The sequence below is a fragment of the Xenopus tropicalis genome, chromosome 9 (assembly GCF_000004195.4).
Source record: "Xenopus tropicalis strain Nigerian chromosome 9, UCB_Xtro_10.0, whole genome shotgun sequence".
NCBI classification, from domain to species: domain Eukaryota; kingdom Metazoa; phylum Chordata; class Amphibia; order Anura; family Pipidae; genus Xenopus; species Xenopus tropicalis.
The window spans coordinates 20,200,460-20,223,795 of record NC_030685.2 but is presented as its reverse complement, the minus strand read 5'-3'; the positions used below and the strand labels follow the sequence as shown (position 1 = coordinate 20,223,795).

General features: G+C 43.3%; 2 protein-coding genes across 3 annotated transcripts; one reads left to right on the top strand and one right to left on the bottom strand.

The window, feature by feature from the left end:
* Nucleotides 1-932: 932 nt before the first annotated feature.
* On the bottom strand, nucleotides 933-9,639 carry eci1 (enoyl-CoA delta isomerase 1). Of its 2 annotated transcripts, none has more exon segments than NM_001011219.1 (7): nucleotides 933-1,377; nucleotides 2,430-2,608; nucleotides 3,860-3,981; nucleotides 4,336-4,482; nucleotides 4,851-4,978; nucleotides 5,951-6,052; nucleotides 9,579-9,639. In NM_001011219.1, coding segments are annotated over 7 exon segments (900 nt in total). In that variant the 5' UTR covers nucleotides 9,634-9,639; the 3' UTR covers nucleotides 933-1,210.
* A 5,933-nt stretch (nucleotides 9,640-15,572) lies between these two features.
* Nucleotides 15,573-23,103, top strand: ndufab1 (NADH:ubiquinone oxidoreductase subunit AB1). The gene is given in 5 exon segments (NM_001005125.1): nucleotides 15,573-15,752; nucleotides 20,340-20,462; nucleotides 21,304-21,391; nucleotides 22,349-22,468; nucleotides 22,952-23,103. Coding segments are annotated over 4 exon segments (450 nt in total). The 5' UTR covers nucleotides 15,573-15,605; the 3' UTR covers nucleotides 22,441-22,468; nucleotides 22,952-23,103.
* The last annotated feature ends 233 nt before the right edge of the window (nucleotides 23,104-23,336 follow it).

Sequence of the window (23,336 nt, the reverse complement as noted above, 5' to 3'; positions counted from 1 at the left end):
TGCTGCTATACATAAACCATAGATTGGTTACCTGGCTGTGCTGCTTTGGGTGTGCACTAAACTACCTCTGCATTATTCTGGTGTGGTGAACTATCACAGAGGAAAAAACAAAAATAAGTATGTGTGCAATCACACTGAAACACAAATATTAGGGATGCACCAAAACCAGGGTTTGGCTTGGGATTCAGTGGAATTTTATTACTTTTTGCAGCATTCATATTTTGCCAAATGCTAAATACCGTATTCAGCATCACAGAACACAAACCTTTAAAGTAGGGATGCACCGAATCCAGAATTCAGTTCGGTATCCGGCCTTTTTCAGCAGGATTTGGCCGAATCCATGCCTGGCCAAAATGAATCCGAATCCTTAATATCATGCGACTTTTTGTCAAATAGACACAGAAATTGAAAATGTTTCACCTCGTGCATGGTTCTCCTTATCCCTTCCCTATCCAAATGTGTATATTCAAATACTAGAGGGCACCCACCGCTCAGTATCTCGCCCTTCCCCTGGCCCTCTAGCTCCTTGCCTCACACAAACCCTGCTCACTTTCAAAATCAGTCACTCCCATGCTGGAGTGCTGATCATTTGATCGTTCTTTTCCCCCAGCCAGATGTTCACTCGCCAACACTCTTTCACCACATTGCATCCCTACTCACTTGAACTCTAGGCAGCTGCCTCTTCTGCCTACTCCCATTTCTGATCCTGGTATGGCAGCTTCCACCAGGAGGACAGAAGCACTCACTTCCACTCTGTTTGTTCTGTAATTTCAACCCACGTGGACATTTACCACATGACAGGACAGATCTCCTCACAGATCAATCAGTTCTCATGGTGATTAATGTGACTATGCATACTGATGGTCAAATACTTGGCGTCTTTCATAAAATAATTTTCTTCATAGTCTTAATATTACAAATAAAAAGGGTTCTTTTTCTTCACAAAATATTATTTTAATATCATATGTAGGACATGTATAGGTTTCTATACAATCTAATTTGTGTGTACCCTAAAACTAAGGTATAGAAAAAAATTAGCAGCATTGGAAAGCATGTTAATCAGCCGACGTTCTCCATATTAACTGTGGTCACAAATCTGAACAAGAGCCACTTAAATGGTAAAAGACCTTTTCCACTTTCTCAGCATGAGCGGTTTGTCATCTGTTATGCTTTTATGGCTTCTCCTAAACACAGGCATTTCCTAAGTAAACTACTGTTTCCTTTGCCTTAGTCTTTCCATGTACACCTGCAGAGACTTCTGAATAGAGTCCCTTGTGATAAAACTGACAAAATTCTTTATATCAGCTTCCCGATTGTTCACCAGTTTGTCTGTGGTCTGCTTGCGCATCATGGACTTCGTGATCTGCCGGGCGTGGTCTGTTGAACAGAAGAAAATAAAAAGGATACAGGAATAAGAATCATTATTCTCAATCAAGATGAGCCACACAGAATCTGAATGAGTGACTTTAGTCCAAACAAAAGAGAAGATGAGGAGATAAGATTTAATTACACTGTTAAAGTTAAACTCATATGCCGGGAAATTTCCAGATCATTGGCTTTTGGCTGATGGCTCATAGAGCAAGTTAGTCGCCCGCGATATATCTCTGCTACTTTGGGCGACTAACCGCTCCAAAATGCCTTTCCACTAGCAACAATAGGAGTTGCAGGTGGAAAGGCCTATGCATCGCTTTGGCTTTTCAAAGTCGTGCAAAGTTGCCTACAGGAGGAAAATCTGCATGATTTCGGAGTGGTTAGTCGCCAGTGGTAGCAGAGATCTGTTGCTAACTCGATCCATGGCCCATCAGCCCTTGCAATTAATCTCCTCTACCAATGTTGACTAATCTACTTAATTGCTTTCCTACTGGTGACGATGCCAAACAGATTGTTATACCCAAGGGCTAAAGGTTTACATTGCTAGATCCTTTACTCATTTCTGTGGATATTAATATGGTCGATGGACAATGTAAATCGCCGGTAGGAAACCTGTGTCGCTTTGGCTTTCCAAAGTCGCCTCACGAGAAAACTTTGGGTAACTTCAGAAAGCTGAAGCAATGCATATGTATTCCTACCAGCGATTTACATTGTTGCTGGTAGGAAAGCATTCAGAGGAGATTAGTCGGCGCTGGTAGAGGAGATTAATTGTGGGACGACTAATCTACTCATGTGCCCTTAAGCAAAAACACAGGCAACTGCATCAAACCATATTAATATCAAGAGAAATGAGTAAAGAATCTAGAAATCTAAACTTTTAGCCACTGGGTATAACAATCTGTTTGCCCACATTTTCAATATCCAGTTTTCATCACACAGAACAAATAACAGGACTGCCAAACTGTCAATCAGAAGCAACCACCAGTGGTGCCTCCCAGACACACAATGCTAATAGGAAAGATACTATAGTGTTGCTTTGTCTCTCCAGAGATGCCTACCTGGGACGGTGAGCCACTGGGCCATCACTGAGGCTGCGGTGCTCTGTACTTTCTCCTCTGGCACTAACTGATCAACAAGCCCAAACTTAAGTGCTTCAGGAGCTGGAAACATCTGACCCAGCTGGAGGGCCTGCTCAGTCACGCGATTTCCAACTACATTTGACATTGTGTCCTTGAACCTAACAGTGAAATAATACTGTATTACATACAGTGACATCTCTGACATCATTAGACTTTAATTCATATTAGCTTACATCAGTGAAAAGCAACTATTGTCAAGTCCAGGAAACCCTTGTGTGTAAGGGCTCTGGCACACGCGACAAAATCTCCCTGTTCGCGGGCGACTAACCTTCCCGAAATGCCATCCCACCGGCGAAAATGTAAATCGCCGGTGGGATGGCATACGTGGCGGCACGATTTCAGTGAAATCGCGCCGCCGCATATGCCATCCCACTGGCGATTTACATTTTTGCATGTGGGATGGCATTTCGAGGAGATCAGTCGCCTGCGAACAGGGAGATTTGTCGCGGGCGACTAATCTCCCAGTGTGCCAGAGCCCTAAGGCTATTATTCTTTAATTTAATTGGCAGTGTATTTGGGGAAGATTTCTATACAGAATGCTGCAATATTTGACAAAGCACAACTCTGCAGACTGTACACAGGCGTGAGTGGGCAGGAGTGAAAAGCATTGAGGGGAGCAGATGGCAGTGGGAGGAGTGTGCAGAATGAGGGCCCAGACTAGGGGTAGGCAGACAGATAAGGTACTTGCCTAGCGCACCCCTGCCATTTTGTCCTAGGCATGTGCCTCTTCTGGCTACCCCTTGTTCCCACCCTGCCTGAGCCCATGTTTTATTGTACATGAATTTACAATCAGACACACGGACTAAAATGTATATGACACAAAAGGCATATTGATCAGAAATGTTCTCTCAGGGAGAACCATGAGATTCAAATGCTCTTTTCTAACTAAGCTTACTTAAACTTTGGTGAGCAATTCCCACCAGACAGTGCCAGCACCTCCCTTTGCTGAACTACACCAATGATGTTGATCATTTTTATATAACATACCATCCATATAACCTTAGTCTAATAATAAAAGGTAAAATGTACATAAATGCAGAATGTACATTTCTAAGGCAGAAGTAAACTGCAAATCTACAAATTTAGCCCTAACCTTGCTCTTATTTTACTCCTACCCCTTTCCCAGTAGCCTGTGCTGTTACAAAGCAAAGCAAGTGTGCAGCTACAGTAACATACTACCCATATCGTGTGAAACTGAATATATTATCTTATTAAAATTTAATTTTTTACACCAAACAATATTTACTGAAAAAAGTTATTTGCCTCTCTATGAATGCCCTATATTATTTTTTTTCTTCAATAGGGACACAAGGTACTAAAAATGTTGTCAAATTACTGGTCAACATTACCAGAATGGAGCAACTATGCCCAACTGGGTCTCGTTCAGACCAATAGCATATTTTGGGTTGTCTGCCATTATCCTGTAGTCACAGCACAAAGCCATAAGGCAACCGCCAGCAGGACTTGAACCCTAGATGAAAAAGATTAAATGGAAACAGAAGATAAACTTTACACATACAAATAAAGTAAGGCGTGTGAAAGAAAACTTTAAGGCCTATGACACACATCTGACAGAAACAGACGGAATACAGCCCTCAATGCCTGTCACTGCTTTTGACAGTAGGGAATGAAAACTGTTGCAATGGATAGACATAGAGCAGTGATAGGTGGACCTTGGCCAATGTTAATTATTCTTTGGCACTTGCTTGTTTTCATGGGGTGCATTCATATGGCGGGACACTTCCAGGACAAGGCATCCAGCCAAAGTCCATCTGTCACTGGTCCATGTGCTTTCAACAGGACCTTTATATTCAGCCCCACTTACATTGATAGCCGCTATTGTCACCATGTTGGATCCATACAGCTTCAACCACATCTCCTGGACGGCTCTCCAGAACTCTCCGTAGTGTTCTGCACTTTTTCCACACATTTCCATTATATCCAGCCCAGCAGAGAATATTTTGGGTGATGCCTTAAGCAGAATAATATAAAATTAAATTTATATTTTACTGTGCAATAAACACAATTACCATTTAGCTTATATGTGGCTTGTACCAGCACTAGACTGGAAAAGTTAGTGTTGTCCTTACTTGGTTTTTGCAGGGTGCATCACCCGGAATTCTATCTTGGCCACCCAGCCCTGCTTCTACCCCACCACATAAAGGAACATCATTTGTAGGTTAGTATGTAAATGATGGGGAACCCATTCATTCAAACACATTAACTGTTACGGTAGATCATGTTTTTACATGTGCCACTACTAACAGTTGAGTCTACTACTACTACTACTTGCAAATGCTGGTTTTAAGGCAATAAGCCAAGATATGTAAATACACATACAGACGTGAGAATAAGGCCCCGGCAGCCACGGTCCATCTCCAGCTTTTCCAGAGTGATGGAGAATTCTGTTAGGAAGTCCAAACTAAGGCTGTTCACAGGAGGGTTTTTCATTTTCATGACTGCTACCCCTAAAAACACAAACAATGCTTTGTTGCTGACAGGCAAGTCTTTATCAGTAAGATGATGCCTTATCTGTATCTGTGACCCTTGATCAGCAAAGCGCATCGGCAACCTGATCCTAAAAAGCTCAAGATCCCAGATCCCAACACAGCATGACTTAGCCCGAGAGGCCTATTTGACTTCCTTGTGCCAAGGATGAAATGCATATGCATATTTTTTTTAGGCAAGAATGCCAAGTCTTGTTCATGGAAAAACACAGGGGACAATATATTCTATATTGTCATATTCTCCATGACCCTAAAGACAGGTGCAGCAGAGGACCACTTCAACAGGTGTGGTCCTTCTCTGACAACAAAATGTAAACCTCTCTGGTCCCTGGGTTGATATAACTAAGGCAGGCAATTGATTTGGCACTGTGGTACAGCGCGCTTTTCACAAGCCTGCCCATGACTTGTCCAAAACCTGTCTATGATCTGTCCAAGCCCCTCCCCTTTTTGCAGCAGTCTGTGTCCCCTTGTTTGTCTGGGCCCCTGAAAGACAGGCCTGGACTGGGATTGAAAATAGGCTCTAGCATTTCAAGTACACAGTGGCCCAAACAGGCCCCCCATCAGCCCACTAAATAGTGACTTCTATGGCATCTTACAGCAGCCCCTCCTCTGGCATTTGCCAGAACCCACAGATTGCCAGGCCGGGCCTGCTGACAGGATTCCTGTTTGCCCAACCCAGTGGTGGCCCTGTCATACACGGCTACTGATTTGCTCTGACCTCACAGTACAACCCAGGAATAAAATGTACTGCCTTTGCAAATATACTACAAAAATGCACCCCCTGGTCTGCAGGACAGGGCAGACTAGTTCCACAGAGAACAAGCATTAGCCACCCAGGTCATTTTACACCTTCAGAAAAACAATCCCCACACAAAGCACCTGCCAAATCTGCCGTTGGGGGGTGTGCGCTCACCAATCAATCAGCATTCTTACCTGTTGCTTCATCCAGCTCCACAAGGATTTTATTGTTACTGAAATGCCTCTTAATGCTAGTTTGCTGACAGAGCACCAATCGATTGCTGTGATGTGCTGAACCTAAAGATGCACAAGAGAAAGAAATATTTGAATGCCACAAATGAAGACAAAACAATTTCTTAGTTAAGGCAATCAACACATTATTTGATGTTTACGTCTAATTATCAGCTGTAACTGAAGACCTCTTGCATAGAGAGTAAAGACAATGTCTTGTGCAAGGTACATTGACCTAAAAGGTAACTGGAGGTGTGAGATGTGACAAGGGTAAGGGTGAAGACACACAGAGCTACACAGAGAATCCCCTGCCATAGACAATACTGAGAATTGCCACTGCTAAAACACATGTAGAGACAGTTATCAGTAAATGGTCAGGATTGTCTATTTTAGTAGCTGTGACAAGTAGCTGCTACTAGTAGTTCTGTGTGTCTTCATCCTAAAGGCTGTTACAGGACAGTAAGTTTTGTGTATACTGAACTAATAAGAGCGCCAACAGAAGAGATATCCTTCCCCCCCCCCCCCAAAAAAAACCCCAATAATACCGTATACAACATACAACAGTTTTTGAATAAGGACTATGGCAGTGCAATGGCCAAACTGCCAGATGTGCCAAAGCCCTTAAAGGAGAAGGAAAGGCATTTTGGCATTTTACTGCCAATAGATTAGCCACAATAGTGCCACCTAGAACACTATATTTATTCTGTAAAAAGCTTTACCATAAAGAGCCCTAGAAGCTCCCTGTTTAAGATAGCAGCTGCCATTTTAGCTTGGTCTCAGTAGCTTCCATGCTGCAGCTCCAGCTGCTGGTAGCTCAGATTAAACAGCACAGTTTAGAGGGGGAGAGAGGAGAGAGCTGCACAGACTCCTGCTGTGCCCTGAAGTATTTTTCCTGAGAGAGGAAGTCTGATACCAAAGAACATGTGTACACAGAAGAATTGAAATCCAGTGTTTCTTTTGATAGAGGACATTTCTGTGAGTGCTTATGGATTTACATTCTGATAATGTTTACTTACCTTTCCTTCCCCTTTAAATCAGCAGTAGTGTCTGATATCAACTTTAAAGTGCACCCATCATCAAAACATTGTTTCCCCCACTGGAGGTGCAGGCTAACAGAGTCAGATGAGCACTCTTCCTCCCGCACCATGAGGGCCATTCTTGGGCACACAATGAGCAAGTGCTGCAACCTGCTTGTTATGTGTATGCATGTAATTTAGCTTGGTTGGCATGTTCCCCGGTCCTACGGCACTAGCTCATTATGTGCATGCATGTGCCCCAACATGCTTCTGGGGCCTATCTGAAAAATACTATTCTTTCTCCATTCCAGAGTGCGGATTCTGTTACTCTGCACCTTTGATGGGGGGAAATGTTATTTTAGGTGGTAGATGCCATTTTAAAGGGGTTCGTTTTTAATAGGATTTGTCATCAGGAGCCAGAAGGAATTCTGGGAGAAAGGCCCAGGATTGCTCTTAATATTTTAAATTACATTGAATAAACTTAAAGCTAAAGCTCACCCAATGGGTTTGATAGCATGAATACTCCATGTAAATGGAAATCTTAGATGTGATTCTGGGCCTTTTTCCCCAGAATTCCTTCTGCTTTGCATATAACTCAAACTTATCTTCTTAGCCAAAATGTTTTCCACCAAGAGAACATGAATCTGCCTGTATATGTTTGCCATAAAACCCACACAAAAATGTTGATAACTAAAGCAAACCACAGGGACACTATGCTGCTGAGTGTCTCTGTTATAAATCGCAGCCCCTTTCCTTCTCCTATAAAGTGAGTGAAGTTGCCCTGAGCGCCTGTTATAAATCGCAGTCCCTTTCCTTCTCCTATAAAGTGAGTGAAGTTGCCCTGAGTGTCTCTGTTATAAATCGCAGCCCCTTTCCTTCTCCTATAAAGTGAGTGGAGTTGCCCTGAGTGCCTGTTATAAATCGCAGCCCCTTTCCTTCTCCTATAAAGTGAGTGAAGTTGCCCTGAGTGTCTCTGTTATAAATCGCAGTCCCTTTCCTTCTCCTATAAAGTGAGTGAAGTTGCCCTGAGTGTGTCTGTTATAAATCGCAGCCCCTTTCCTTCTCCTATAAAGTGAGTGAAGTTGCCCTGAGTGCCTGTTATAAATCGCAGCCCCTTTCCTTCTCCTATAAAGTGAGTGAAGTTGCCCTGAGTGTCTCTGTTATAAATCGCAGTCCCTTTCCTTCTCCTATAAAGTGAGTGAAGTTGCCCTGAGTGCCTGTTATAAATCGCAGTCCCTTTCCTTCTCCTATAAAGTGAGTGAAGTTGCCCTGAGTGTCTCTGTTATAACTCGCAGTCCCTTTCCTTCTCCTATAAAGTGAGTGAAGTTGCCCTGAGTGCCTGTTATAAATCGCAGTCCCTTTCCTTCTCCTATAAAGTGAGTGAAGTTGCCCTGAGTGTCTCTGTTATAACTCGCAGTCCCTTTCCTTCTCCTATAAAGTGAGTGAAGTTGCCCTGAGTGCCTGTTATAAATCGCAGTCCCTTTCCTTCTCCTATAAAGTGAGTGAAGTTGCCCTGAGTGTCTCTGTTATAACTCGCAGTCCCTTTCCTTCTCCTATAAAGTGAGTGAAGTTGCCCTGAGTGCCTGTTATAAATTGCAGCCCCTTTCCTTCTCCTATAAAGTGAGTGAAGTTGCCCTGAGTGCCTGTTATAAATTGCAGCCCCTTTCCTTCTCCTATAAAGTGAGTGAGGTTAGGGAGCATAGGTTAGGCAAATGCCACACAAGCCTAGTGTATAAGGCTAATGCAGACCCACCATATTGTAGAAGGGACTGTAAGCTTAGAAAAACATGACATTGTGTCCTGTTACAATTCTCGTTGAAACTATTCTATAACTGCCTTTTCTAAAATAAATTAAAGGGCAATTACCCTCCCAAATAGATTGTAAGCTCTACGGGCCAGGGGACTCCATCATCCTCTTGTGTCTTTGACTCTTAACTTATTGCAACTGTATCTTGTATTTATTGTTATACTTTGTATTTATCTATTATTATCTTAATAACCCCGTTTGTATAAATGAATTCTACTGTACATCGCTGTGTGCATAAGTAGCACTTTATAAATAAAGATATACATACCTAACTACTGGATCAACTAGTAGTTAGGCAGGTTATATATATAGGCATTATGGTTGAACTTGATGGACGTATGTCTTTTTTCAACCCAACTTACTATGTTACTATATTACATTATACTCATGAATCCATGGCCCAGCAAAGCAAATGGCAGCTGTCAATGACACAACACAAAACATAACAGCTATATAACATATATATTGCATTTGGTAAGTGGTTGTATGAACTTTAGTCCATTTGCCTTTATAAAAACTCACAACATCCTACTACTTCCCAAGGCTTTTGTCGCAGGCAGCAACAGTTTTCTGGAACAAATACTTATTGTATATATAACTGGCACTCAGGAGGGACCTTGGAAAGGACAAGCGTCACTAAGTGGCTGCAAGCACAGGGCTGGGGGCGGGAAACGTGTTGGCGGCGCCTCGGTGTGAAGGGGGGCAGGTCACTGTGTGGCGCCATTACTGCGCGGGCAATGGCGGGGGTTTTGGGCGGGAAATCACGCACCTGTCAAAAGCCGGGCTGGAGCCCAGCAGCTCCTGAGCGCTCCCAACGCCGCCATCTTCACTGACCTTTCCCCAAGTCTCACACAGGAACTTAGGACTCACTACATCCTATAATGTCTGGGACTGCTTTAAGTAACACGGCCCCTACTGGTGGAAACTGGTTTTGCACAACACTCTGCAGAACATGAGAACTTAAATATGACAGTGGGTTATTTCATAAACAGGGGATCAGGCTAATTATCAGTGAGTAGCTAATTATCAACTTAAGTACAGTTTGAAACTTTGTGTGCTAATATTGCTAATAAACTTCTCATAAATACATTTAATACATTTTTTTCCTGTACGGGTATAGGATCCCTTATCTGGAAACCCGTTATCCAAAAAGTTCCGAATTACGGAAAGCCCATCTCCCATAGACTCCATTATAAGAAAATAATTCAAATTTTTAAAAATGATTTCCTTTTTCTCTGTAATAATAAAACAGAACCTTGTACTCAATCCCAACTAAGATATAATTACCCCTTATTGGGGGCAGAACAGCCCTATTGGGTTTATTTCATGGTTAAATGATTCCCTTTTCTCTGTAATAATAAAACAGTACCTGTACTTGATCCCAACTAAGATATAATTACCCCTTATTGGGGGCAGAACAGCCCTATTGGGTTTATTTCATGGTTAAATGATTCCCTTTTCTCTGTAATAATAAAACAGTACCTGTACTTGATCCCAACTAAGATATAATTACCCCTTATTGGGGCAGAACAGCCCTATTGGGTTTATTTAATGGTTAAATGATTCCCTTTTCTCTGTAATAATAAAACAGAACCTTGTACTCGATCACAACTAAGATATAATTAATCCTTATTAGAGGCAAAACAATCCTATTGGGTTTATTCAATACTTAAATGATTTTTAGCAGATGTAAGTTATGGAGATCCAAATTACTGAAAGATCCCTTATCCGGAAAACCCCAGGTCCTGAGCATTCTGGATAACAGGTCCCAGTATTCCCCAGTTTCCGTGAGTAACAGCCCTTTGGACTTTTCTATTGAGTACTATCTATTGACTGGGCTGAAATTTGGGCAACCATTGCAGGTTCTGGTGGGATGCAGGTCAGAGTACACTTCCCCTTTAGCTCTGGGAGACTCTCTGTCTGTGAAGAGGTGAGAGCAGAAGTAGCCTATGGAGTGGGAAGACGTAGCTAAGGGTTGGTTGGGTTGGGTTATTGTCCCTCCAAGTGGCAATGACAAGGGAGTCCAGACTAGGGGAAGGCAATGGCACTGTGCCACTCATGTGACATCACTGCCCTGTCCAGTGATGTCACACCCCGCCCCTCTGCTCAGAGTTACAGACAGGGAAAGGTGGCAACGTTAGTGGCGGGGTCCAGACTGGGATTCAAAATAGGCCCTGGCGTTTCAATTACACCCCTCCACCAGCCCAATAAATAGTGACTGTCTATGGCATCTTACAGCAGCCGCTTTGGAATTTGCCAGAATAAACAGATTGCCAGTCCAGGCCGGGAGCTGGGAGAGGAAAGACCAACTGGTAAATTTGCATTATTTGTTCTTGGCATTGGCTGGTATTTTTACTAGCTTTGACGAAATACCAGTTGTCAGGTGGCAACCCTTTTACTTCTGCACTTCTGGGGAGTTATACCAAACATTCATTTGTAACAAAGGGTAAATAATTTCTGATACCATATTGACCAGTTATTGAGTCAATTGTCACCAACATTACAAATACAAAGAACATACTATTCTGGACAATTATTTGCACACATTTATTGTGTTCTTATTTTACAACATATAAAGACACACAAAGTTTAGTTGCCGCAACCGAATTTTAAAAAGTCGTGGCAACTAATCGCCCCATGTTATTTAAAGAGGGATCCTGTTCTCAGCCTGAAAACTATAGGCCTGTTAGTCTGACATCAGTGGTGGGGAAACTTTTGGTAGGTGTAATAAGGGATAGGGTACTTGAATACATTGCAAATCACAATACTATAAGTTTGTGCCAGCATGGTTTTATGCATAACAGATCTTGCCAGACTAATTTAGTCGCCTTTTATGAGGAGGTGAGCAGGAACTTCGATGCTGGAATGGCAGTGGATGTCATCTACTTAGATTTTTATAAAGCATTTGATACAGTACCTCACAGAAAGTTAACGATAACTTTGAGGAATATTGGCCTAGAACATAATATTTGCACTTGGATAGAAGGATGGATTACAAAGAGTGGGGGTAAATGGAACATTTTCTAATTGGACCAGTGTGGTTAGTGGAGTACCGCAGGGGTCAGTCCTTGGTCCTTTGCTTTTTAACTTGTTTATTAATGACCTGGAGGTGGGCATAGAGAGTACTGTTTCTGCTGATGACACTAAATTGTGCAAAACTATAAGTTCCATGCAGGATGCTGCCACTTTGCAGAGCGATTTGATTAAATTGGAAAACTGGGCAGCAAACTGGGAAATGAGGTTCAATGTGGTTAAGTGCAAAGTTATGCACTTAGGTAGAAATAATATAAATGCAAGTTACACACTAAATGGTAGTGTTTTTGGGGTATCATTAATGGAGAAGGATCTGGTTTTTTTTGTAGATAACAAGTTGTCTAATTCCAGGCAGTGTCATTCTGTGGCTACTAAAGCAAATAAAGTGCTGTCTTGTATAAAAAAGGGCATTGACTCAAGGGATGAAAACATAATTTTGCCCCTTTATAGGTCCCTGGTAAGGCCTCACCTTGAGTATCCAGTCCTTAAGAAGGATATTAATGAGCTGGAGAGAGTGCAGAGACTGCAACTAAACTGGAAAAGGGGATGGAAGGGTTAAACTATGAGGTTAGACTGTCACGGTTGAGGTTGTTTTCTCTGAAAAAAAGGCGCTTGCCAGGGGACATGATTACTCTGTACAAGTACATTATAGAGGATTATAGGCAGATGGGGGATGTTCTTTTTTCCCATAAAAATGACCAGCACACCAGAGCCCCCCCCCCCCCCCCTTTAGAGGAACCGAGCTTCCATTTGAAGCAGCGTAGGGGGTTTAACACGGTGAGGGCAGTGAGGATGGGGAATGCCCTTCCTAGTGATGCTGTAATGGCAGATTCTGTTAATGCCTATAAGAGGGACCTGGATGAGTTCTTGAACAAGCATTGTATCCAAGGCTATTGTGATACTAAAATCTACAGTTAGTATTGATGTTGGTATATATGATTTATGTATGTGAGTGTATAGATAGGTCAGTATAGGTTTGTATGTGCTGGGTTTAATTGGAAGGGTTGAACTTGATGGACTCTGGTCTTTTTTCAAACCAATGTAACTATGTAACTATATGTCTTCGCCCTTAGTGATAGAGATTTGGTGTGTAGTGGAGACATCTAGTGGTAATTGGCAGCAATAACAGCTGCTTTCTTCTTGCTATTGGTTCTTAAGATGCTTTTGGAAAATGTTCCATAGTTGTGATATTCCTTGCCAAATAAGATTTCCTTTGACAGAGGCTACTGAGAAAACAGTAAAATGGTGACATCTTTTCTATATAGGAACCTGAGGATTCATCCATAGGGTGGCAGCTTTGCTATATTTATACATATATATATATATTACACTTGCTTGGAGAACCACCCCTTTAAACATGCACCAAAACGAGGTTTCATCTGATATTCGGTGTGTGTATGGTGGATTGATAAGGCGACCAATATTGCAAAAGCCTTGGATATCGGTCATCTCATCGATTGAGCAGGACAGAAAATTTTGATCAGGTGCCGTGAAATGTGCCCAAGCGAAGGCAAGCATTCAGGGCTGAATCGTCAGATAGGGGTAGAATGCCTATTGTTTCTACCTCCGTATCTGACGATTCAGCTCTGAACATCAAAGGAGGGTATAAGTGATCTTTCCTGCGAGCAATGGTCACAGGAAAGATCATAATTGTGGTGTGTATGGCCACCTTTAGTCCCCCCCAGGGGAGGGCCCTGAAAATAAAAAAAAATTGGGCTACAAAAAATAGGCTTGCCTAACAGATCCTCCCAGCAATGCCCCTTTATGGCCAAACACTCTCCAGTTCCACCCCAATAATCCTTCCCCCTCCAATTTCTGACAAGCTTCAATCCTTTCAAGGGTCTATGAATCAGGACGTCCATGTTGATCATCATCATTTATTTATATTGCAGGCCGCCTACAGAGACTGGCCTCTAGCAGAACTAACCAAAATCACCATCAGTTGGCAAGTTGCCAAGCGAGCAGATCTTCTCCCAATATGCAAACCTAAAGGTGGGTGATATCAGGCTCATTCGATCGTTTGGCCACAGGGCCAAGTGATCAAATGACAGCGGCGGGCATAGGCACAGTCAGATCGGGGACCGCATCAACAAGCCAATGCAGTCCACAATCCGACGGAAAATCAAAACTGCCTGATCAAGATTTGGCCAATTTTAGGCCACATATATCGGTTGGGTAGGCTCGTTGGGGGTGGCCATACACGAGCAGATAAGATGCCGAATCGGTCTGAAGGGCCATATATGGGCCCCTCTAATGGGCCATACACGTAGCAATAATGATCTTTCGCGCAACAATTGCAGACGATTGGCAAAGTTAAAAAATTTGGATTGGCGCCCAGGCAAAATCTACATTCCGGGGCTGAATCGGTAGGTGGAGGTAGAATTTCTATTGTTCCTCCATAACTGATGATTCAGCCCTGAACGTCAGTGAAGCCTTTTGCGATATCGGTTGCCTCTTCAAGTTGCCACACACCAAATATCATACAAAACGAGGTGCGTGTATGGCCAGCTTAAGGGTTGGTACCTAAGCTGTCTATGGGTATCCACATTTACACCCCTGATTATTGCACCATTCCAAAAAAAATGTCAACCCTGTGGGACAGTTTTGACAAGTTATGCCCCCAGTTCATAGTTTTGATCTGACAATCTGTGAGTTCTGGCAAATGCCAAAGGGTCTGCTGGGAGATGCCATAGACCAGTGGTTCTTACAACCCTTTCACAGGGGTTGCCTAAGACCATTGGAAAACACATTACAGATGGTCTTAGGCTGATGCCACACGTGGCGTTTTTCCGCTGCGTTTTTTCTCGGCCTAAAAACGCTGCACAAGCCACACATGGCGTTTTTCAGCCTAGTACTGGTGACGTAAGCAAATCCTGTTGCCACGGTGCTAATAGTACGAAATAGCAAAAAACGCAGCGTATTTCCGCTAGGTCTGGCAGTTGCCTTTGCGTATACATAGGAATAGCTTGCTTTGCAAGTACTGGCGTATTTCGGCCTACGCTTGAAAAATCTGTGCTAAGGCGTTTTCTAGCGTATTTCCGCATTGTGTGGTTTGCTTCACGTCTTTTCAAGCTATTTCTATGGATGATGATATCAGGCGTTTTTCAGCCGCCGAGAGAATTAGAAAATACGCAGCGGAAAAACGCCACGTGTGGCATCAGCCTTAGGAAGCGAGATACCGCTCCTCTATGGCTGGGGGGGGTCACCACAACATGAGGAACTGTATTAAAGGGTCGCGGCATTAGGAAGTCATAGACAGTCACTATTTATTGGGCTGCGGGTGCTGTTTGGGCCTCTGAGTACTGGAAATGTCTGTGTTGGGTCTTACTCCAGACCTGCATCAGATTCCTATCTCTGCCCAGTGCAGCCTGTGACTGAGGTAACCTTGGTGGGTTCTAAGCCCTTTTAATTCAATGGTTAAAAGCAACGTGGACGCAGTTTATAATTATCAGGAGACTGTGCTGTTACTAAAGTCACAACCTTAGGGAAGCCCAAAACATGCTCTCTTATGTAAGTTAATATATGTGCCTATGCCTCCTGGTGTTACCCTACTATCGCACTCTATTTCGTAGGCACTTGTTGGCCGAGACTTTCTATCCGCTACTCCTCTCTATCATCTAAGTGCTATCAATGTTATCGCAAAGCCGGTCTGGGACAGACTATCCAGTAATCTCTATGGTTAAAAGCGACTCTATCCAGCGCTGCCGGAAGTCTTATTGGTTCAGTCCATGCCGTGGTGCAGCTTGGGTAGCAGCTGTCCGCCATGGCTTCCCGTGCCCTCTGTGTGTGTGTCCGCGCTGCTCTCCGTCCCCTCCCCCGGCGAGCTTTGCCGGCACTGAGCCTTGCTGCATGTCGGACACGCTCCTCCTTGGCACGGCCATCTACGGCCGCTCCTATACTCGTACCGCAGGTAAGGGGGAGCTAGAGACAGAGCCAGGGCAGGCCGGGCAGGGGTCACTGGGGAGACCGGCACCTGTGCCAGTGGAGAGACAACGCTATAAAGTCAGTGCTCCGCATCTGTCAGTGATAAGTATGGGGCGGGAGTGGGCGCTTTGGATTGGAGCGCTGCAGCAGTAGGAAGTTTATACATCCTAGGTGTGTGCAGAACTACTACTCCCAGCAAGGTTGGTGGGGGGGAATGAAGGGAGATCATGTTAGACTGCGTGTTTCCTGTTCTGTTTCATTCATAGCCCATGTGACTTGTATTTACACATGTGCATTCCTATTTACACACTGTAAGTACATGGAGCAGGTAGGGGGTGCTTGTGTTGGTGGGAGAGCCTCAGTACCGGTACTGCTGATACCCTGTGTGGGCTCACTGCCATATTCAGCATGCTGGCCCCATGGGACGTACTATGCATGATGGGCGCAGGACACCCTGATTTTATTCCAGCAAAAAAGCAGTTTATGCTAGAAAGCTTGCTCTGAGCAGCATCTGCAGCCAAGCGCCTGCGCCGACCTTCCCTGCAGGCAGTGGGAGCGCTACATATACAGGCACTGTATCCTGATGGGAAACTTACCTAACATCACTGGGGCACCCTACAGTGACTATAATAGATAATACTTCTACCCTGGGCAACTGAGCATGTTCCACATTTGGGTGGGATTCCTAGGAAAGCTGTAATATGGTTGTGGCACATTCCGCAATGGGCTGGTTTATTAATATATTGTTTTTGTTTGTTTTTTAAAAAGCGCACCAGCCTTGGGGTAGAATGTTAGCAATTAGTGGCACCAGGGGCTGCTGAACAGGTTCCTCCCAGTGAATTGGGGGTTTAGCTCTCATTTCACACATATATTTGGCAATTCTGCCTAAAGGTGGCCACACACGTGGTGATTTGCGATCTTGGTCACACGAAAGATCGTACAATCATCCACAAACCATTCAGGGCTGAAACGGCACATAAGGAGGTAGAAACAATAGGATTTCTACCTCCTTCTGCCGATTCAGCGCTGAAGGCAGATTTTGGTCAGGCGACTTCTATGGCGCCCGATCAAAATTTTTTAACTGGCCCGATCGGCGAGTCGACCGATATCAGCACCTTCCTGCGTTATCGCCGACTTGCCATACACGCACCGAATATCGTACGAAACCGATATTATCGGTGCGTGTATGGCCAGCTTAATACTTGAAAGGCAGCGAGCACTGCATTTCCCTGCATTTTGCACTTAGCACTTGAGCACTTAACCTTTTAGCAAAAAAGAGGCTATAAAGGGCTTTGTCTTCAAGGATTGCTTCAGGAGCCTGAGGCTCAGGGGGTAATCCCTACACATGAATCACAAATCACAAGTGGGCCTTCGGAGGAACTGTCCCAAGCCAGGGTCGCCCTTTGTTAACCTCTAAGCTGCTTTGCTATGTTGAGTATTACAGCCTTCAAATTGCTGCCACTGTATATACTGGTGTAACCATCTGCCAAGCCCCTGGGTTCTTACAGTCAGTACCGTTGGGGAGCTTCATAGTTTTGCGGTGCTGCTTATTGCCAAGTTGGCCAATCTATGCGGCCTGCTAACAATGGAGATCTGCAGCTTGGCACTGCCCCAGTGACCAGAGAGTGGCACTAGAGAACTGCAGTGTTTAGTTTAGTGCTCCTTATCATGGTGCTGGTGGTGTTCTTCTCTTTGCCTTAGCCAAGAAATCAGTATGACAGCTCCCTCCTGTAGTAAAGATTTCAGATGCAAAGGAGCTCTTGGGAAATGGTTAGGTGGTAGTGCAAAAACACTGTGCTGTTAAATGAGAGTCCCTTATCTCGTGAAAATTCAGCACTGGGTACCTTTGGGCCATAAGTGTCTGGAGCCCATTTACCTACACTTTGCCCGTGGGCAGTAAGCCATAGAAACCAATCAGCGATTGGCTCTTTTTCAGCCAGCCACATGTAGAACAATGAGAGCAACAATTTGATTGGTTGCATTGTGTTACTGCCCATGGGCAAATTTGCCCAGTGTTGATAAATGACCCCCAGTCTTTTGACATTCCTGGGTGTTTGAAGGAAATACCCATTCAAAGTAAATTGGGGACAGTTTCAACTATTCTATCCCCCTCCCATGGATGTACAAAACACCCTGTATGCTGTGACCTTTATACTGAGAAGCAACATTCCTGTTAGTATTAGGCTCCCATTCATATGTATAAATATAAACATGGAAAGAGAGCAGGGCTCTGGAGTCAGTACATAAATTCTTCTGACTCCTTAGTGTATGGTACCCCCACCTTCAACTCTAGGTACCCAAACTTGCCTCAGACTCCACAGCCCTGAGAGAGGGTTGCTGTGTTGGGCAAACCGTGTCTTTAACCTTCGAAGGGCAAATTAATTGAAAAAATGACTCCAGTGCCCACTATGCCTCCCTCACATGTTCTGCTATTTGTAGGATGCTAACAGGTGCAATTTTCCCCAATGTAGTTCTAAACAACTTTTTAATATACATTTATTTTTAATTTCCACTGGTTTAAAGTTATGTGTAAATATAATTGCTTTTGAAAGCTGTCTGTGTTTGTCCCTTTCTGCACTGCTGACTGACTCTTGAAGCAATGTAGTAGAGTTCTGCCTTGCATGCTGCTTCACAGGCCTCTCAGTCAGTTGGCTTTCTATTGTTTTAGTCAGGACCAGCAGTGCAGAGAACAGAAAGGGAAAGACAGATGTTGCTTTTGAATGCAATGACATCTAGCATTTTATATGTGTATTGCTTACAACTAAAATTTCTTTCAGTAGATTTTTTTTTTTTTTTACTTCCTAGGCTTTGTTTTAAAGGAAATGCTGTGATTGGTCAGTTTAAATGTCTGACAGTAGAGCCAATGAATAGCAGCTGCCGTGCAGCAGAGTTCTGTATGGGATTCTGTACTAGTCACATGGCAGCAGGTTAAATGAAGGTTATTCAACTTCTGATTAACTTAACTAGCACCCGGGCATGAGTGTCTTTGATGCTCCAGCACAAGCAAACACAAAGGAAAGAACTACTGTTTTACTGAAGGACATTCCCATCTAGCAGTCACCAAATATATATTGACTCAAAGTTACTACTGTCCTGTTGGCCCTTACATCCAGTAAGCACTCTAATTGAGCTTTATTACTGTCTAGCTGTTGTCTCAGAGAGGATCCTCTATCAGCCAGCATTCCCATTGTTTACTGCATTTTAGCCTTTATGAAATTCAGGTATAGAAGAGGTGAATAAAGAGGGCATGTCTATGTGCCTCCCTTTGCCTCTCCCTCTTGAATACATTGCTGTATTCATCAGAGTAATGCAGGTCCTTGTGCTCCAAGACCTGCGCCTATGGGCACTCACTGATGGGGCAGGGTGCACAGTGCAAAAATACAGTGGTGTTACCCAGGTGTAATCAGTGATCTGTAATATAGCAGAAATAGCAAATTAGTAGTGGCATAATTTTGGTGGAAGTATACTTTTATTTAGAGCTGCATTGTGCATTTTGCCATACATCCATTGTACAGGCACCACAATATATTTACAAAGATTCACAGAGAACAAAGGGTTGTTAAAATATTAGGGCTGTCAATATGTTGCCCCCCACCCCCATATGTGAGGCCTCTGTTTCTTGGGCTGGTGCAGGTCTTTATGAAAATTGCACTGACCAGTGTATAGGTTTGGCCTCATAAGTAACCCTGTGCCACTCTGGGCAGACATATGCTCAGTTTAGCAAGTACACCAATACTGCACATGTGCCTGCCCAGGGATTAGGCAGTGTGATGCAGCACTTCAGAAGAAAGTACCCCAGTCCAGTGCAGTTTGTATGGAAGGGCCACACTGGCCCTGGCCACAAGGTTTGCAGTGAAACTGTTGTTAGAGGATAGTTTAGCCTTATTTCCTTGCATGCATGCATTATACAATATCTGAGTGCAATATTACATTTTTGTTGAGAAAAAAAAACTGAAGACATAAAACTTGCCTAAAATTTTCAGAAGTTAAAACCAGCACTTCTACCCGACTGCGTTGGGATCTTGAGTTCAATCCAACATGCAGCTTAACTACATGGGAGTTTGTATGTTGCCGCAATGGGTTTCCTCCCATACTCCTACATCATACAGGCAGGTTAACTGGCTCCTGATTAACCAGAGTATGTGTAGTGTGAATGTGATAGAAACCTTAGATTGTAAGCTCCATGAGCCAGTAACTTTGTTATAAGATATATATAATATATATATATATATATATATATATATATACACACACACACACACACACCATGTTTTCAGAACTGATTAAAGCTAAGATGTATGAAGCTGGGAGCAGATATTAATCAAATGCTTTATTGAGGAAGAGACAAATCTTTCCTGAGCACTGAAGGTTATTTGCCAGATAATAACATAGAGGGGACCTATCCATCCTTCTATAAAAAGACACTGCCTCTGGCAATCTAGTGATTCCTTGCTCTAAATGATTTAATAGTGTCATTGAGTTTCTGTCCGGTATCATTGTATTGCACCAGCAAGCCCCTTACAATACTTAATCGTCCAAACTAAATGGAATATGTATTTTCGTTTTTTTGTAGGTTTCCACCTCCTTATTTCAGTTATGCCGCCAGTATGGAGACCTCCCTCCCCTCACGCTGGAGAACATCGGCGAAAGGGTTTTATATGTTTTGAAGTTGTATGACAAGATCGACCCTGAAAAGGTAAATTGCATCCGCAAGCCCAGTGTGCCATGTAGTGCACTGCCCATACACACTGCATGCCTTGCTTGCCCTCCTTGTTTTTATTAGCCCCTTATCTTTTGCTTCTCCACAAAGACTGTTGTATTGTAATTCATTAATATTTCCAACATCTTTCTTCTACTATGTCTGATACTGAGGCTCAGGCATGTAACTAACCAATGCACAAGTCAGTTGTTTTACTGACCACTAGAGGGGGCTAAGCATCAAAGTAATTTTACATTAGGGGTCGAGAGCAGAACCAACCAGCATATTTACATTTTGTGTGGACTGAGGTGTAAGGTTTTAAAATCAAAGGAAAAACATTTAAGGATGGACACAGTGAGACCTGCTTGTCTGGCAGAATTGTCAGATGAGCAAATCTTTGACTGGGCCACACATGCGCTGATCCAGTCATTTGCCCCTCGGGCCTTAATCTGTGTGGAGGGGCACTGTCAGCAGCCCATGTATTGCCACCTTAAACTGTGTTTGCTATGGGTGATGGGAATAATGCACCCCCTGTTGTAAGATCTTGTTTTCATGATCAGTGCCCCCCCCCCCCCCCCCCCCCCCATTACCGCATGGTTATGGAAGCCCAAGGTGGCATCTAAGATCTTCATAGTTTAAAATACAGAGAAAACCATTTCATTACGTTGTGTGTTGTGTGACCCCTTTAGGCATATATACTATTGGTCATATATAACCTTTGTGTAGTCTAGATTGTGTTCTGGTTTCTTCCCATTATCATGATGACATGATTAGTCGTGTCAAATGTTGATCTCTTGACTGAATTTGCTCTTTGCCTTTTTCCCCCTTTCTCTCAAAGCTCTCAGTCGGCTCTCATTTTATGAAAGACCTTGGCTTGGATAGTTTGGACCAAGTAGAGATAATCATGGCAATGGAAGACGAGTTTGGTGAGTTCTGATTGTCAATCTGGATTACAACAAAATCATTTACATAGAAGTCAGTTGATCTTTACAGCAAGGTGGTGGCTATAAGATCCTCTTGGAGGGCTGAATCTGACCTAATACTTAAGAAATCTCAGTTGCCACAGAGCTCAGCCACTGATCATGAGCAGGGCCACTGGGCACAGGTAGAATGCCCCTTAAGGTAAGAAAGATGGGGGAGCTCTTGTGGGCATTTACTAATGTTAATGGAACAAATAGCGTGAATAGGGAGTGAGAGAACACTGCTAAACATAGCTTGGGTAGAACTATCTCAGGCACAGACAACGAACAGGGCTCCACCTTCTCTCTGATAACTCCAGCCAAGGCTTAAGCACATCTGATTGCAGAGTGGTAATTAGCAACAAATTTGTATTGTTCAAGTGAAGTATTTTCCATTTAGACTGCACAGGGTGAAGCCATAGAAGAACAGCTTGAGGAAGTCGGCACGTGTGCAAGACTTCCTCTGCAGGCGCTCAGGAGCGCAGGGTTTGGGTTTGGGTGCTAAGCCAGGGTCAGGAGTTAATTGGGCTAGTATGGTGCACGTGCAAGAGGACAAAGCACTGTTATGGAAGTTCATAGGGTCGGAAGAAGACAGGAGTAGGAAGGGCAGTAATTAGGAAGATCCTTGGGGATGCCCCGCCTGTAGTCCATTTGTTTTTCTACTGAGACTCATTATCCATTTCAGCAGACTCTATATACCTGTAATCAAGTAGGGATTAAAGGGAAAGTGCACCTTTAATTTTCTTAGGTATTATAATTTCTGTGACTTTATAGCACTGTTGCAGAACTGTAATAGCAAGTTGGCCCAGTGCAGTTTCATTGTGCTCTAAAACTGCATTATGCTGTGCGCAACTCTTCTGTTTTCCATTCCTACGCCTGGACTGCTGTGCTCATAGGTGACACACTTGTGCTCTTCCTCCACAGGCTTTGAAATTCCAGATGCAGACGGGGAGAAGCTGATGACACCGCAGGAGATCGTAGATTACATTGCAGATAAAAAAGATGTCTATGAGTGAAGTACAAATGTCAGTCTCCTTGTTCACTGTGAGTATATCACCGTTGCTATTGGAGATGCCTCTATACTTACCGATTTACTACTAAACTAAAAATGAAACCTGGCCTTGTGTGATCTTTGTGCGTTTTTATAACATTCCCAAATATGGGATGATATTTCATAACATTAAACTTATTTGGTGGTATCTTATTAGGATTATTTAAAGGGGAGTGCATTTTATTTATACCATCCCTGTCCCTTCCAGAGCTGCTGATCAGCAAGTGGCCACCTTGTATAAGACAAGTGTAAAACTCCAGAGGGTGTACCTTGGACTGATCCTGTTAGCTGAGTACATAGGAAAGTTTCCCTGTACAGATCAATTAATGAAGGTCATAAAATCCAGGGTGGCTTCTAATATCCTTATGTTATACAACAGGGGTACATAGGTATTTTAATAGTAGCATCAATTGCAGCAACATTCATTTTTCATTTGCTGTTTTTAACTTATGATTGTACCTCTTCTCCCCTCTTAGGATGCGCTCTTTCTGTTGGTAGCTCGGGTTTGGCGCATCACAACCGCGCCTGCATGTCGTGGCACAGCTGCCCCCAGCACTTCTTGCAGGATCCTGTATTTAAAACTGTCTGAATATGGTGGTCTTTAATAAATGTAAAAAGGAAAAAAAGATTTAGTTTAAGGTTTGTGTTTTTTCCCCCCAAAAAAATAGCACGGAATAAAAACCTGTTGCCATTTCCTCGTAGCTTTTTTTTTTTTTTTAATATCCTCTCTACAGTTTCATTGCTATGGTTATTGCTCACATCATTTGGTGCTAAGAAATACCTTGGCCATACACTTAGTTTAGGCAAAGGGTTAACTTCACACCACACTCCTTGTAAAGGAAATGTACATCCACGTCTAAA